Here is a 14,655-nt window from a genome sequence, read left to right as displayed (position 1 = left end):
AGTTAGAGATGTCTGGAAGGTTTTGTGCTGAGATAATGTACCAATTAGGCAAGTGCAACCAGGGACACATGGGTTGGAGGTACCCAGGCCCATCTGCACTGCTAGCCCCAGCAGCGGGCACACTGGAGCTGTACTTGGCTGATGGGCCACCCAAGGGTCTGGATGCAGACCATTTTACTCTGCCCTCCTGGAGAAAAGGGGTTATGTTGCTCACCTCCTCAAATTTGTAGGCAATCATGGCAAAAGCCTTGAAGATGGCATCAGTGGGGCCGGTGATGGTCACGATTCGCTCAGGGCAGTTCCCCTCCGAGATGTTGATCCTTGCCCCACTCTGGAAAGAGAAAGGCAGCCCTGGAATAACCACAGCCAAGCAACAAGCAGGGTTGTGCTGGAGGTGCAGCCCTTCCTCCAGGTGGGATCCTGTCCTAGCCTGGGAAGGTTCAGCACCCAACAGCAGAAACCCAGAGCTCCAGGTGACCGGCAAATACATCACTTCCTTGGTCCCTGGTCATCACCTCTGACAGACCCTCGACATCCCATCTAACCTTAAAAACTCCCACCCCTTCCCCCTACGGTGCTTCCAGCACTGCCTTACCCCGACCCTCAGAAAGGGTTTCCAAGTGTCCACCCTGGGTATTTTACTGCAGTGCAAACCCACATGATCAAGACAAGACCAGCCGGTGGGGCCACTGCTTGTAAAAAGGGTGTTGCTTACTGATCTGATAATTCTTTGGTAGCTGTAGGCACAAAGACCTTGGGCAAACTCAAGAATCTTACAAATGGCTTCATTTCACTGTTTCATTAACAGCAAATTCTTGGCTCTGGAAAATTCCCATTAAATGTGATAGGATTTTGAGTACAGACAGAAAACTGGACCAAACAGTTCTGGGCATAGCCAGCTTGCATGTCCTGACCCTGGGGGTTACTGCACATATTGCACAGGGCAATGTGCAGCTCTGGCCATTGTGCTGCACGCTGCTGGGCAGGACAGCCTGACAGCCCTTCCCACTACTCTCTCCTCCTCCTCCTCCTCCTCCAAATAATTTTAAAGAGCAGGGTTGCTTACCTCCTCACGCATCTTCTTCACGGTCTCTCCTTTCTGAAATAAGAATCAGAAACACAGACTGTTATAAAAAAATCAAGACTTCCACCTTCAAAACAACTCTTCCAAGCACACATCTCTCTAATATGTGGCAACACATAGCCAAACATTTGGGCAGCTCTGCGCTGTCTGGACATCCATGCCCATGTGATAGGCAGGCTGAGGAGCTGAGGGTGTAAGCCACTGTAGGCCTGCTCCCCGCATCTGTAAGACACAACAGACAAACCAGCTACCAACTGCAGCTTCCACTTCCATTTCTATGTTTCTCATTAGGAGCAAAACCACACGGAAAAAGCTCAGAAGCTGATCACATGCTGAGAAAAGCTGGCACTTCAGAGTGCCTCCAAAGGGCAGTTATCTAGTACTGATAGAGCAATCTGATATTTTTATATCCAGATATAAAGAAAGTACAACAGGGCTGCACAGGCTGATGGAAAAATAAGGGGCAAGCATATAGGTGTTTGTGTTGTGAATCTTTGCTATCGCAAACCTGCCTTTCAAAAACACCAAAAAACGCCAGTCCTGTACGGCCAGGACTTTCCAAAGCACCACAGCAAGCACCATGGAGCAGAGCACCTTGTGAAGCTTTTCTGATGAGCTAAATGGCCTCCTGTGTTCTCAGAGGGAAGTGCTGCAGAATTTAGATAGGTTTGCATGATATTTCTTAATCTCTCTTCAGTAATCTATTTAATTAACATGTCAGGGCAACATGATCATAAACACCTATTTGCCACCACAGTGAAGCAGCTGGTGTCCTGGTTTTGGCTGGGATAGAGTTAATTTTCTTCCTAGTAGCTGGTACAGTGCTGTGTTTTGGATTTAGCATGAGAATAATATGATAACACACTGATGTTTTAGTTGTTGTTAAGTAGTGCTTATACTACTAAGTAAAGGACTTTTCAGCTTCCCATACTCTGCCAGCAAGGAGGTGCACAAGAAGCTGGGAGGGAGCACAGCTAGGACAGTTGACCCAAACTGGCCAAAGGGATATTCCCTAACATATGACATGCTCAGTACATAAGCTGGGGCGAGTTGGCTGGGGGCAGTGACTGCTGCTCAGGGACTGGCTGGGCATCGGTCGACAGGTGGTAAGCAGTTGCATCACTTGTTTTTTTCCCTGAGTTTTGTTCCTCTCTTTTGTTGTTTTCCTTTCATTACAACTTATTATTATTAATAATACTATTTTATTTCAATTAATAAACTGTTCTTATCTCATCCCACAGGTTTTCTCACTTGTACCCTTCCCACTGGGAGGGGAGTGAGCAAGCAGCTGCGTGGTGCTTAGTTGCTGGCTGTTTTTTTTTTTTTCAGGGGAATGGTCTTTGATCCCTCCGTAGGTCTCCCATCATTTCTGTCTCACAAACCCAGTGATGTGCTCATGCACACCAAATGTTTAAGGGACATCACAGGGAAGAGGAGACTGGCATCTACCACACCACAGGCACCAAACAGTGCAGGCAATAGTTACCTTTCCAATGATGCTTCCGACTTCCTACCAAAAAAAGCCAAACATAAAGGAAAAGAAAAAGACATTAGAAGACTGAAGACAATCCAGCCCAAACCCATAATGAAGCAAAGACCTGGTGCACACTGTCCCCAGCAGAAGGACAAGGCAGGAGGCGGGCATGAGGTGCCAGGAGCACCATGCCACCATGTCATCCTCCCCATCAGCAGGAGGAAACCTGCTCCTGGCAGCCCCGGAGCTGCAGAGACTGGCTGGACTCAGGCACAGCTGGAGCAGAGGCAGGAGAGGGAGCTGTAAGGATACCCCCTTACTGGGAGCCCCTTACCTTGCCATGCATCAGCAGCCGGATGGTGAGAGTGACGTTCAGGCCACCTTCGGAGACCTTCGACTCCATTTCCTACCAGGGAACAGGAGACGTGCGTTAGCTGGGAGGGCAGCCCCGGCACAGAAGGAGACAGCACCACAGTCGTGTCACCTGGAGACAGAGAGGGAGAAAGGTTTTCTCTCAAAACAGGCAAGATCCTCAACATCAGATGGACTCTGCAGAGCAGCAGAGCATGGGAAAGCCACAGCTGGAGGAGTTGCAGAGAGATGTCATGGGCTGAGCATCTTCATGGGTGCAGATGGGGCTGCCCACTCGCTGAAGGGACCGTGCTGAGCATGAGCCTGGGAACAGCCCACAGCTCTGCTGTAGCTTTGCCACCGGCCTTTTGCAAAAGCCATTGTGGTGGGAGCAAAGACTGAAGTGTCTGCGGTGGCACAGGCAGACTGCTAGCCCACACCTGCCTGAGCCAACAAGCAGCTGTGCCCAGCTAAGCATATGGATGCAGGAGCAAGGAGTTGGCAGAGCAGCCTGGCCAAAGACCAATGGCTGAACTGGGACTTCAAAAGATGCAGGGCACCTACCTAGCAAACCAAAATTCACCATTTCAAGTGTGAATACAGCACTCAGAAAATCAAAAGCCAGGTTCTCAGTAACCAGTTAATATCCATCTGATCCTAGGAGCACGGAGCGGGAAGGATGGAGCTGGTGTCCTGATTACTCCACTTCTGTATTTTCATCCCAACCCATGAGCACCCTAGCTGGGCACTGTACCTCAGGACCATGCCATTTCCAGCTATTCATGCTTTGCATGTACCTAATGAAACCTCTGCAAGTTTTCCTGGTGCTGTCATGTTCCTTTCCCTTTCCATTCTCTCTCTTTCCTCCTCTGCCCTCTAGAGGGAAAACCGCCACTGATATTTTTAAGGCAGGGAGAAAAAATCACAGAACGTCAACAAATCCTTCCTTTTCTTTCTGACGCCTCCTTAATAGCATCTCTGCACAAGGACCAGGCATGTGAAACGTCTCTGCAGCCTACTGCATGGGGAGTCCAGTCCTGTCTCAGAGGGAGGTGCCAGCATCCTTCTACGTGCAATGCCAAGAGATTTAGAGCAATCCTCCACCATGTTATTTAATCCCTTAGTATATATCAGATGAGAGATTTTTCATCCCGCTCACAAGCATCTGGCATTTTCCTTTGCTCAGACAGGGACTTATGTGACCAAAAAATGTGAAGTAAACCAGTTCTTAAGTATTACTTTAATGCAAAGAGGCAGTCGGGATGAATAAACAGGCAGCAATGCACAAATCATGGCTGGGAGATGGGTTTGATGTAAAACCTCCCTTTTTACAAGGAGTCACATGGAGAGGACAAGGAATTCAACACAAGTTGCTCTTGGGGAGATTCCGGTTGGACACCAGAGGACAATTTTTCACAGTGAGGACAGTCACCCATTGGAATAATCTCCCCAGGGAAGTGGTTGACTCGGCCACATTGGACACCTTCAAGAGTCTGGACAGGGTGCTGGGCCATCTTGTCTAGACTGTGCTCTTCCGAGAAAGGTTGGACTAGATGATCCCTGAGGTCCCTTCCAACCTGTGATTCTGTGATTCTGTGAAAACGTCCTTTTCCAAGAGGTTCTTATGAAACCCACAATGGATAAAACATACATGGTCAGCAAGGAGATGGTGTTCCATCTGAGCTAACAGGAGACTGGCTCACTGGGGACGAGGTTGCTTATAACCTATTTGCAAACACTGATCTTGAGGCCGCTGGATGTTACAAATGAAAAAAAGCAAAATCCTCTCAGGAAGGTTAAGAAATTAAATGTGATGAAGATGTCAAGCCAAAAGGCACTGTTAAGGGTAGGGAGGAGGAGAATATTTCAGAGGAAGAAGGTGACGACATTCGGGACCAGAGCAATGGGAATGGGAATGACACATGATACCACAACAAATGAGATCAAGAAATTTCTCTTTCAAGACTGAGCTTACTGCAGGCAAACAATAAGGGAAAATAAATAACTGGCTGTGTTGGGTTAACTCTCTGATTATTTCTGTGCATGGGAAGCAATGCTGAAAAGGATGAATGTGCTGATTTGTGGAGGTCAGCATTGCTGGTGCTCCTGACGAGCCAGGAGATAAAGTGCCTGCACAGAAGAGGTGCCCCTGTCACACAGGGGGACAGCCAACCCCAGGATGTTCTGTCCCCGGAGCATTCTAGCCCTGCCACAGGGGAAGAAACAAAGCCGCAACACCACTGCAGCCACCCACGAGGCTGGTGCATGCCAGTAGAGAGGGGCAGCTCCCCTTCCCGGATGATGAGCATCCTCTGATAGCAGAGCCAGAGGAATGTAGAGGCTGTTCACAGCTAATGGTCAAGGCATATCCTCTGGCAGTGGCTTTCGTGACTTGCAGAGGCAGTACACACAAAGCCATCCCGTCCCGTACACCACCGCAAGGGATTTTTTTTGTAAACTGCCCAACTGTGGTGGCCCAGTTAGCTCCATCTCCATGGCTGGGAGCTGGCAGGCAAGGGTGGGACCCTGGAGCACTCTGGGCTTTGCCACTGGAGCGATGGACCCCAAAGCCCAGCTGGGTGGTTGAGGTGCTCTAAACCCAGGCACATCCTTGTGGCAGCGGGAAAGCTGGCAGTCCCAGTGAGGTGGGTCACAACTTGCCTGCTAAGGACCAGCTAAATTCAATGTTTTGCTTTCACCAAATGTCCTATAGCAGCAGCACTTTCCGCAGGGGTGTCTGCCATCCCCTGCTCCACATCCCTTACAGGAGGAACCCTGCATCAGGCTGTTATGTAAATGTTTCCAATTGATTGAAAAAGTGGGTCATGTGTTAGCTAAATGCTCCTGGCTTTAAGATTTATCAGCATTATTAAATTAAACACGCTTCATGCTCCAGTGAGCGGAAAAGCTACATTGGCCTTTTCTTAATCATACTAGTGAAAGGTAAGTCTTTTATATGGGGGTTCATAAACTCAATGGAAATGATGGGAACAATAGAGCCGAGGCATTTACCCTGGGTGTGTGCCTCCCCCCACAGCCCTCGTCCTTCACAGACAAAAGGCTGGGAAAAATTATCCCCCAAACACCATTTTGAGCATTTCAGAGCATTCCCTGCCTGGAGAGAGACCCATCTCAGACCCTTCCTCTTTACCGTTGTATTCTGCCTAGTTCACAGCAGCTTTGAAATGGCTTCTTTGTCCATCTACTTGAAAGCCCTGAGGACACCATTACATCCAGTCCAGCAGATAGAGTAGATCCAGAGCCCAGTTCCAACCCAGAGCAAAGCAGGTGCAGCACTGCAGAGGTCAAAGACACAGCATTAGGAGACAGAAGTGTCGAGCTGAGCCAAGCAAGGCTCTGCCAAGCATCATGCCTGGGCAACCACAGGCAGACGACCGAAGCAGCATCCTCCTACACATGGCCATTGTGGGCAGCAGCCAAACGTCTTTGCACGGCACTGAGGAGAGCTCTGCAGGGTGGGGAGCATGATGCCCGGTGCTGATCTGCCCCAAAACAGCTGGCTAATGTCCTTACAAAGGATGATCCCATTGCAGAGTAAATAGACCTTTTAAACACAGCTGTCTTTTGGGAGAGTGCTCTGAGGAGGCACCATTAGTACTCAAAGCAATTCGGTTCTTCCCTCTCCCTTGGTTTTGAGATTAAATATATTAAATTCCAGGAAATTTCCTTAATCTATCAGGAATTCCCTGTCTCTGAAAAAGCAGCTCAGGCACCAGTGACCAAGAAGAAGAGGAAGGAAAATGGAAACCCAGAATAGCAGAAAGACTACTGTTCCACACACAAAATATACACACTCTGATTTTTCTTCTTTCCAGTTATTTGGAGATTGTAGTGATTGTCTAAGATGGCACTCTTGTCTTTATGCTTGCTAATAACTGACAAATACTGACACTCTCCTAAAATTTGAGCAAAACCTTCTAATTAGGGGAATTCTGAACACCATGTATTAAATTAACTTAATACCATGATCATCTCCCACATGGGAGATGGCATGTCAAGCAGAACAGGGGGAGGGGGAGTGAGCTTTCGGCTGGACTTTGTTCTCCAGCCTGGTTTCCAAATGGGAGCTGGAAAAGTGGATGCTGGGATCCCTGCAGCCACCTCCAGACAGGCAATAGCAGGGGGCACAGCTGAGCTCAGGCAAAGCTAGCGCCCCTGCAGGGGCTGGGAGACATCGATGGCTCCATGCTTGCTGATGCCAGCTCTCCTCCTCCTCTTCTTCCTGCTCCCATGAATCCACTTGGGCTCCCCAAGGACGTTAGCCACGCGTGGGTGAGTCCTGCGGCACAGCTCCAGCAAATACTGCCTACACCTCCTCTGCAAATGCCCAGCAGAGCGCCAAGGCATCTGCTGTCAGTACTGGGGTGGCAGCTCCCCCAGGACAGCCCCTGCTGTGGGGCAGCAGCAGCCTGCATTTTGGAGAAAGTGGTTGAGGGTCTCATAAATGACCTCCATCACAAAACTGTTCTTGTCTTGGTACTAGCATTGCAGACCCCAACTCCAAAGGGAGGGTCTCTCTTATCTGCACTAAAGTCACCCTAGTGCCTCTGGAACAGACAGGCCTGCCAGAAGACAGACACACAAGGTAGAGTTTATTTGGTAGATCTTGTAATGAAATATTCTCATCAGCATTACAGAGATCAAATTTCATTGTTTTATCTAGGTATTTGTTGGGGGCAACAGCAATGCTTTGTTCAAGCTGTCCGAAAACAGAGAGGACAGCTAGGTGCAAAAGTGTCCCACACGCATAACCCACCCCCTCCCTGAAAGGCTTGGATGGGAAGTTCACAGGCACTGCTAAGCAAACTCAAGGAAGAAAGTCTTCATCACCCCCCTCGCCCATCACATGGCCTCCAGAAAATTACACGTTCTTGACAGGTTTGGTCAGTGCAGGCTGATAAACTCCAACACCCTGGAGCTCTGTTGACCAAGAGCCCTTGCCAGCTCATGCAGGTGAAGTGCAGGGTGTTGCGACACTGGTCTGTACAGAGATGCTATGCCACCTGCCCAGAGGACCACCCCCAAGACCTTACCCTGGAGCATCTGGGCAGTTGCTCAATGGCAATGCCACCCTGAAAACATTCAGTGCATTTCCCAGTCCCTTTGGTGCTTCAGGAGACCCACCAGCAGAAAGCCAAGTGTTAAAGACAACCACGAAGCTTCAGTGTCCTTCAGCACACTGCAATACGCTACAGCATGGCTCCGATTTCCGATGTGGTTGGCAGACTTTCATGTTGGGGATTAATATCTTGGCCAGAAAGTCCATCACTCAAGACAACATTTGCCACTGAGGGGAATGAAATGTTTATACACCCCCTTCACAAAACTCAGGCCAGCATTTTCTGACCCTTGGAAAATAAAAGATGTGATAAATGTAGAGAAAAGCAGGGGAAACCAGGAAAGAAGCTGCTTTTCTGATATTTTATGTTTTCTAGCTTGCTTTCCCAAGCGGCACTGCCTGTTCCCCTGTGTAAGCAGGAGCTTTCTCCCCACTCATCTCCTGGCGGCTTGATCCTGCCATTAAGACCTAATCCGGTGATTTTCTGCATTGTGTTTTAGTGGCTGGGAAGCACCACAATGCAGCCAGCTCAGGATTATGACGACAATGTAGTCTGGCCAGGTCAGGACAAGGGTGGAAGGAGAAAAAAAAGGCTATGGTAGAAAACCAAAGTCAAGCATTCCCTTAAACCCAGGCTCCACATGGAAACACATCACCCACTGGCAGGCTTCGGCTGTCAAAAGATGAAGCCGTGAGAGGACAGTAGCACCACCTACATGAGTGACACCAAAGGCCATTTTGCAATAAAGCTGTATTTCCAGCTGCTGCCATTTTCCAGACTGTAGTCATTTTGGTTGATGTTTCCTCTGCTTACTCTCTAGCTTCAGTGGAAATATTTTAGATATCTCTAAGCAAAAAAGAAAAACAAGATGCCTGATGCTACCTTGGTACATCAGCTAGCAGTATACCCCTGCTTCTCACCTGCCCTTGATCTTTCCAATCATCATGGGAGACAAATGTCTCTGTTCTTGCCCTCACAGCAGGTGTCCCTGGAGGCTTCGTTCTTGGTCACCTGCTCCCATTTCCTTGTTCTCCGGGTGAGATGTCTCCACTTATGGCCCAGGATGTCACTTGCTAGTTGCTGACAAGCAATTACAACCCGCCTTCCCCTCCTTGCTCGTGTGCACCATGGGGCTCTTCCAGTCTCACCTCTGCGCCAATTACCCCAATTACTATTGCAGGGGTGCAAATGCACATTCCTCTGGACCCTCTGCTCCCTCTGTTCCCTCTCTGCTTTGCTGGCTCCTCCACCCACAGATTCAGTCCCAGGACCATCAGAGCAACCTCTCCTCCTGCTTTGTTTGCTACCTGCATGATTCAGGTGGTCTTCTAACTCCTGCTTCTCCCAACAACCTCTTTGCTGTCTGCAACTCTTGGGAGCTTTTCTCTATTTCTAAACAACCATTTTCTTCCACCCTTCACATCAGCATGGCTTTCTCCCCATATCCTTTGCCCTCGAGAGATCAGGGTTGGTTTTTTACACTTGCGGGGGTGGGTGGGGTGGGGCATTTAGGGAGAGATATTCACTCTGGATATTGGTATTAGCTGGAGTTCAGGAGCAACTGGTATGATGACCCATAGTTCCAGCTCTGTCACACCATGGTGGGCTCAGCCACATCCCAACCAAATGCACACCTCTCTTCTCAGACCAGCACAAAGCTGTGCTAAGCCTGCTCTCCCCTCCAGGAAATTCCTTGCTGCTTTCCTGTATTTCTACTTCATCTGGTGCACCCACACGCTGATATCAGGCTTTGGGTGTCCACTGTACCAGCCTTATTTGCCTCTGCTGAACCCACCTAACACTGGTAGGTTTTCAGTGGGGTTTCGTGCATTTCAGAGTGATTTCTGACCTGATGGAGAAACCAAGAGGAATAGAAATGCAGCATCGCATACCTCCAGCACAGACCTGTCCCAGAGAGCACGAAAAGCTTGCAAGTCTCTACAACAAAGAGTAGAACAAACCCCTGACTCCAACCTGTGGATGCTGGAAACCCAGGGAGGGATATCCAGTAAGAGTCCTTGCACATCTGCTGAGCACCACGTGGTTCATCGCAGCCTACTGCGCCTCAACAGTTAACCAAGACCAGCAGCAGCCACCCACAGAAGTGCAACCCTGGCACGGCTGGTGCACAGATGCGCAATCACGTGTGAAATCAGAATCGGGCCCCGCATGTCAGATGGTGTTAGTCTCCACTGTCTCTATGGCAAGCCGGTCTGAGGAGAACAACTGGTTTTGTTGCAATGGCGGTGCTGTTATCACAATCTTTTGTGTGAAGGCTAGTGAATGAAACTGCAGCTCTTCCCTACCCATCACCCCAGGATGAAGGTCTTGCACACAATAACTTTTACCACACCACAGGCCAGCAGGATGACAGTACCTACCTCTTGCCCTGGTGCATCTGCAGAAGATATAAAACCTGAAGGCTTATGTAAGTTACCAGGTTTAGGGAAAATTTAGGTAGCCATACCTGAGATATATATCTGCAGAGATCTATAGAATGCAGAATTTCCATTCATTCACAAGCTGCTGCTGCGTTACAAGCAGAGGTTGGACACACAATGGTGAGGGAAATTCAGTTTAGTAGGAGCAAGCTATTAGATGCCCTTGTGCAACCCAGAAAATCCTGCCTGGGGTGGTTTCAGGGATCATTGATTTTGGGAACCTGGGCAAAATCAGTGACTTGAACCTGTTAAACCACCTTCCGGACAAGCTGAGATAACCCTGCTTGAATAACAAATGGTCTTCACTGAATTTGTTCAATTTTGTAGTGAATTAAAAGCTGCTTTTGGAAGGCTGGGGTGAGTGGGTGAGTCAGAACAACACATTAATTCAGCCACTTCCAATTCACCCTGTTGGTTACTTTTGGAACAATTTGCCAATAAAAATAGCATTTTCAGTGAATGTCAAACTGCTTAAGTACATCAGAGATTTTGACCCATTAGATGATGAGGGTCAATGCTCTTTGCACTACTTGGGTCCATTACAACTCAGTGACCAAGAGCATCCTCAGATGTCTGTGATCCTTTAGCAAAGGCTGGGTGTACTCCAAACCCTGTGCACTGAGAAAATAATGGTTCCTGGGATAAGGAAGGTCACTCTGTCTCCTTCATCACAGCTTTTTGGCCGGCCAGCAGATTAAAGAAGAGATAACAATGATCTATAACAGCTTTTCCTGAAATGTTGGCTGTTCCTCCATGCCCAAGCCAACTTTTTTGGAGAAGCTGGGTGCGAGGGACCCAGAGGAGCTGCTGATGGACAAGTGAGGACCAAGTGTTGGCTCGGTTTCTGCTCAGCACAGGTGCCTTGCTTGTCTCAGGAAGGAAGAGCCAGCAGCACTGCATTGCACCCCAGCCTGGACCCTGCCGCAGGGCTCAGCTCTGCAGAGCAGGGTGAATTCTGCAGCAGCAACCGAGAGACAGAAAAAAACCCCAAAGCTTTCCTGAGTTAGCTAAAATGGCACCACCTTGCACTGTGGAGGCCAGAAAGATGACTATTTCAGTGCCATGCTCCACATCTGCACCCCTGAACGTGTGGTGGGACACCCCTAGCAGTGCTGCAGAAGGTGCCTGGATGGAGCCACTGGAGACTGGGGAAACTCATGTGATGTGAAGGGAGTCAGGCCAACTCATCCAGCATTTCTGCAAGCAACAGCCATAAACACCCCCTAAGATAAGTCTTCATAGAGGGGAGATATGCCCTAACTGGTAGTACAGGGGTGGCAGTAACAAAGCTGTTCATACTGTGCTAAATGGCATTGTCCTGAAAGAGCCAGGGAAGCCTGGGGCAGATGAAACTGTTTGAAGATTGCTGGGAAATGCTCTAAACCCCTCCAAAATATTTACCAGTGGCACTCCCATTAAACTGCCAGGTGACTACCCAAGTGGGGGAAACCAATATACTGAGGAGGAGGGCAAGAAGCCAAAGCGAGCTTGGCGAAGGGGAGAAAGTAAGACATAGTTCAGCAAGGCAAAGTATGGAGCTTGGCTCTGTGCAATTAAGCATACAGAAACAGAGGACCTCATCCACCTGAAAAGGGCTGGAAGTAACAACTCAACTTGCAAGCTCAAGATCTGCAGAAGGAAACCAAGAATGATGAGGTGGATCCCTGGGGCCAGCAAACATGGGGAAGCGTTTGAAGGAACCAAGGCTCTTCAGGACAGGGGAGGGGAGACAGGGCAACAGTCTTGAATGAGAGGCTTAAACTGCAGCAAAGAAGATCCAGGTCAGGTACCATAAAAGAGCTTCCCTGCAGCCATGTGCTGTTGGTGACAATGTCATTCTGCCAGTCATCATTGTTTAAATCTTACAAACATTTGCATATTTGCAAAGAAAGCCCACCTCTGTTGGACAACTGCACTTATAACCTTGACATTGAGCTATGCCCAGGGTCAGTCATGCTTCAGGGATGCCACCCAGTTTAGCTTTTTTTGCCCTAGCCAGAGGCTAAGGAACAGCAGCCAGGAGACACCACTTCACATTGGGAGATGCCTCAAAAGACGCCTCAGAGATGCTCTACCAGGGCCATGGACCAGCTCTGAAGAACCCATGACTTGCCCAAAGGATGCCAGCACAGCCAGCGTTGGAAATATACCCCTCTGGAGATTGAGGGGTGAGACAATCAGATAGCAGTCTCTTGTGCCAGTTTTTACGTGCCATTTTTCATGGGAAGGCCAAAGGACACCCCAAAAAGGATGCTCGTGGCCACAGGTCCATGCTGTCTGCTCGTGAAGGAGGAGAGACCACAGGGACCTGTGTGGACCTTGGAGGACAAGCAGCTTTTCCTCCAGCAGCCTGGAAATGAGAGGGCAGAGCTCTGCAAAGAGCTCCAGGCACACTGCTGGCATCCTTTTAACTGGAGGTGCAGCTGACAGGGGAGCCCTTCCAGGGTCTCAGGAATGCAGAAAGCAACAGGCATGTTTATCCCACTGCCATGCCAGAGACTGTGCAACCTTAACCTCGAGGAGGTAACTCAGTCCTCTCCTAAAAGCGCTGAAAGGACTTAACCAGCACAAGACTTTTCCCCATCCTGTTTCTACACCGCTGCTGCATGGATGCATATGTGTCCACAACACCTCCAGAACAGGCACCAACTGCCTGCTCCCACCCCACCACTATTTTTCATCCAGCCACCAGGGCCTCCTGTCCCCTTACCCGTCTCTCCACCTTGGTCCATCACGCTGCATGCCTTTTCAGGCATCCTGGAAAGCAGGGGCCGAGGGGCATCGACTTCCAGTACATCCTCCAAAACAGATGAGGATGCAATCAGGAGCATCTCCCCACAGCTTGGAGCAGCAGGCATCCTGCAGCTCCCCCACCCATGACCCCCCTTCATTCCACTTCTCCAGAGCCTGCTGGCTGCCCTGGCTTTAATCCTGCGGGCAGTATCATCCCAATAATTTCCCTCCGGTTTCAATCTTCTGATCTGGGGGCAGTCCACAAATCTCTTCATCCTGACAGCAAAGCAATCTACTGCCTCATCTCGTCCCATCTCCATTTCACTCTCTAATCCCTGGAAACAGGGACAAGGATTGTAGTGCATGGGCTGCCCTGGACGGGTCTGTCCAGGTGCCAGTGGACAGACAGACTGACCCAGTGCACATGGGGACAAGCAGGAGGTGCCACGTCAAGACAGACAAGGAACATGTTATTTTGACCATGTTCAGTCTCTACAAAACCCAACCGATTTAGCTGATGATTTATGAAGAAGTAGATGGCATCCCAATGCCAGGATGTGCAGGATGAAAGATAAAGGGTTTGGGGCTACTCTCGTGAATGCCACCAAATTTCTCAAAGGACATGGGGCAGGTCCTAGCCTCTCCTGAGGGATTAGGAATTGGGGGACAGGCAGGTCTTCATGTTTCCCCCCACAGGCTGGGGACATAAGGGACAGACTGGGTACAGCATCATTTTGCTGGTCCCCTCCACATTTAGGAAAATGTGCTGGGACCAAGCAAGACCAATGGGGAAGACATGACTAGCCTGGCCCCATAAATCTCAGCTCCTCCAGGCTCCGGGCTGGATGTCCCATGCTTTGCCTGTGCCGTTTTTCCACAAGCCTAAACCCATGACTTTCACTCCAGCCAGAGATGCTCTTTGGGAATGGGAGACTGATAGGAGACATGGGAGGGGAGACCCTTGGGGTCTCTTCCTGCCCTGCAGAAGCAACCCATCATCACTTGGCCAGGACTGAGTGGATTGGCCAGGATGCAGCACTAACTCCATCCTTCCTTTATCAAGCATCCATTCACACAGGGCTGGAAAAAGCAGGGGTGAGCCCACACTCGGTGGCCACCACAAGGCCATGTCCTGCCTGACGCTGCCCCTACCAAAAGCACCGCAAGGAAGGAGGATGCAGAGGCGGCGTGTGACAAAGCCAGCTGGCGGCTGTGCCAGTGGTGGGGCTGGGCTGCATGGCCTCTGACCCACGCTTGGTGGTGGTGGGTCTCCTTGGGTTCAACCAGCGAGGAGGAGGATGGAGGCCCTTAGCAGCTGGGGGTAGATTGCTGCCACATTGCACTCAGACCCTGACAGCAGGCTCCAAAACTGTCACTCCTGATCTGTTTTCACTTCAGCTAAACCTCAACCCCGATTAAAATCAAGGAGAGCTGCCTTCTCCTCTCTCCTTCTCCCTGTGGTAGGTCCTCTGTAACCTCAGGTCTAAACAC

The 14,655-nt window shown here is 49.7% G+C and overlaps 1 protein-coding gene across 1 annotated transcript in view; it reads right to left on the bottom strand.

The window, feature by feature from the left end:
- The window catches only part of PCBP3 (poly(rC) binding protein 3), a 65,002-nt gene that overhangs the window by 29,651 nt on the left and 20,696 nt on the right, over window positions 1–14,655 (bottom strand). Inside the window, exons 5-8 of the mRNA XM_075094195.1 lie at window positions 2,893–2,964; window positions 2,571–2,594; window positions 1,067–1,099; window positions 215–331 (exon numbers count right to left, since the gene is read on the bottom strand). Coding sequence (XP_074950296.1) covers window positions 215–331; window positions 1,067–1,099; window positions 2,571–2,594; window positions 2,893–2,964 — 246 coding nt within the window. The remainder of the gene's footprint in view (window positions 1–214; window positions 332–1,066; window positions 1,100–2,570; window positions 2,595–2,892; window positions 2,965–14,655) is intronic.

This window comes from Phalacrocorax aristotelis, chromosome 5, assembly GCF_949628215.1.
Source record: "Phalacrocorax aristotelis chromosome 5, bGulAri2.1, whole genome shotgun sequence".
Taxonomy (NCBI): Eukaryota; Metazoa; Chordata; class Aves; order Suliformes; family Phalacrocoracidae; genus Phalacrocorax; species Phalacrocorax aristotelis.
The sequence above is the reverse complement of the archived record's forward strand: the minus strand, read 5'-3'. Positions and strand labels throughout refer to the sequence as shown.